Source organism: Zeus faber (assembly GCF_960531495.2).
Source record: "Zeus faber genome assembly, chromosome: 12".
NCBI classification, from domain to species: domain Eukaryota; kingdom Metazoa; phylum Chordata; class Actinopteri; order Zeiformes; family Zeidae; genus Zeus; species Zeus faber.
In genome coordinates this window covers 21,874,129-21,876,412 of record NC_137196.1, presented here as the reverse complement: position 1 = coordinate 21,876,412, position 2,284 = coordinate 21,874,129, and the positions used below count along the sequence as shown (strand labels likewise).

Below are 2,284 nucleotides of genomic sequence, written 5' to 3'. Positions count from 1 at the left end.
TCAAGCCCGGCTCCCGCCGTCGTTTATCTTCTTGGTGCCGCGCATCATCATCCGGGTGCCCTGGCCGCCGTGCTTCCTCCGCGGAGCGGAGCGGCACGCCACCTGCCGGAACATCTCGCGGAACCGGGTGGACATGAGGTTGTAAAGCACCGGGTTGATGGCGGAGCTGAGGTAGAAGCACACGCCGGAGACGATGTGCACGTGCTCGAAGATCTCGAGGTGCCGGGTGCTCCAGGTGTCGATGTAGCTCCAGACCAGGCGGTCCACGTGGAAGGGGGCCCAGCAGAGGCCGAACACCACCACCAGCACGCCTGGGAGGAAGGAAGGGTCACACCGGGTTGGCGGGTTTGCATAGATATTTGGGAACGAAAGCACGGGAAAGCACGTCCTTACACAGCATTTTGGTGACCTGCCGGTGGCGCCTCCTCTGCCGCTGCTTGTTGGAGTCGGAGAGGCTTTGGCGGTCGAGGCCCGAGAGGCGCTCCGTCTCCGTCGCGGCGCGCTCCCGGTGCAGCCGGAGGCCGATGAGCAGGTAGAGCACGCTGATGATCAGCATGGGCAGCAGGAAGAACAGCAGCGTGGTGGCCAGGATGGTCAGGTTGTACATCCAGGTGGGCTTCACAACACCTGAGGAGGGGGAGGAGGAGTTAGGAAGATGAGTTGAAGACGGTGGGACACCTGCTCCTTTCCCAGTGTTAGTTGTCAGCAAATTCCACTGTTAAAGGGGCAATTAGTACTATATTCCCAAATCTTGTTGACCGATGCCAGTCAGTCCACTGTCACCTTTACAGCTGCTAATGGCTTTCCTTGACAAACTTTCCTGGAGTTGTTCTAAACTTTGAAAACAACGTACAAAGGGGTGTATTACCGCTTAACTGTACATTATTGAACATTACAGTAGTAGATACAATACCCTCGATTCGATTGATTTGAGTTTGGGATTGTGGAGGAGGAGCCACGTTTACCAATGTTCCAAACTACTGCCTGCTGCGGGGGCTGTTACTGATTGGTCCTTCAAACCTCACATCGTTCACCTACTGCACATGGCCGACTTGGGAAACTGCCGTCCAAACTTTGGAGGCAGCACCATGATGCCGTGGAGCGTAGTGTTGGGCACGGCGCACAACATGGACATCACCCACAGCGTGAGGATGACCCGCTTGGCGTGGGCGCGCGTCATCAGGTGCCTGACCTTGAGCGGGTGCACCACGGCGACGTAGCGCTCGGCGCTGAGCGCTGTGACGTTGAGGATCGAGGCGAAGCAGACGGTCTCGAACAGGAAGGTCTTGAAGTAGCAGCCTCCCTCGCCCAGCAGGAAGGGGTAGTTCTGCCACATCTCGTAGAGCTCCAGGGGCATCCCCAGCACTAGCACCAGCAGGTCGGACACCGCCAGGCTGAACAGGAAGTAGTTGGTCGGCGTCCGCATCACAGCGTACCGCACGATGACGGCACAGGTCAGGGCGTTGCCCAGGGTGCCCACCACGAAGATGGTGAGGAATGTGACGCAGACCGGGAGGAAGACCGGGGACCTGGGGGGGCCGAGGTACATGGCCAGGTACTCCTCCTCACTCAGGCACAGGTCGTGGAGGTTGCGAGCGCTGGCGTCGGGCGAGACGGACGACAGGTTCATTTGGCACAGCACAGCACCATCCGGGCAGCCCGGGTCACTCGGCACAGCGGAGGCGGAGATTGACGGAGACGAACAGTTCAGCAGGGACGTCATGACTGCAGGATGGAGAGCAGAGTATGTGGATGTATAGCTAACAAAGCATTAGATAATGATTGAGCAAACTTAATCTAAATAATCTCTTATCAGGCAAATAGTAATCACCATTTAATGAATATTTGCCTGCAGCAAATACGAATGGAGGATTTATAAATATATATATATATATATATATATATATATATATATATATATATATATACAGACACACACACACACACACACACTCACAGTGCTAAGAATCAGAAGTTGTAAAATACAATAAAAAGGGAAAACCAATAAAAAAAAAATCAAGATGCAAGATGAAAGTGCAATCATTTTATAATAACATTTTAATGCATTTGCACTAAAACCAAATGTAAGAAACAGGTTAATGCATAACTTCATACTGACCGAAATAGATCACAAAATAACCAATCCAATATTATCAATACATGCAAGTCAAGAGAACCTTTTTTTATTTATTTTTCTTTTAAGGAGAAAGCAGAGCCCACACCACGCTCCAGCAAACCCCTGTCACCTCAGACAACACCGTCCACTTTGTTTTTCTCTTCAAAG

At 52.3% G+C, this 2,284-nt stretch overlaps 1 protein-coding gene across 1 annotated transcript; it reads right to left on the bottom strand.

The window, feature by feature from the left end:
* Positions 1-1,723, bottom strand: LOC307237680 (neuromedin-U receptor 1-like; the record flags this gene model as incomplete). The annotated part of the gene is made up of 3 exons (XM_080010440.1): positions 1-311; positions 394-627; positions 1,039-1,723. The coding sequence occupies 3 exons, from the start codon at positions 1,721-1,723 to the stop codon at positions 1-3; spliced, it is 1,230 nt and encodes a 409-aa protein (XP_079866566.1).
* Positions 1,724-2,284: the final 561 nt, after the last annotated feature.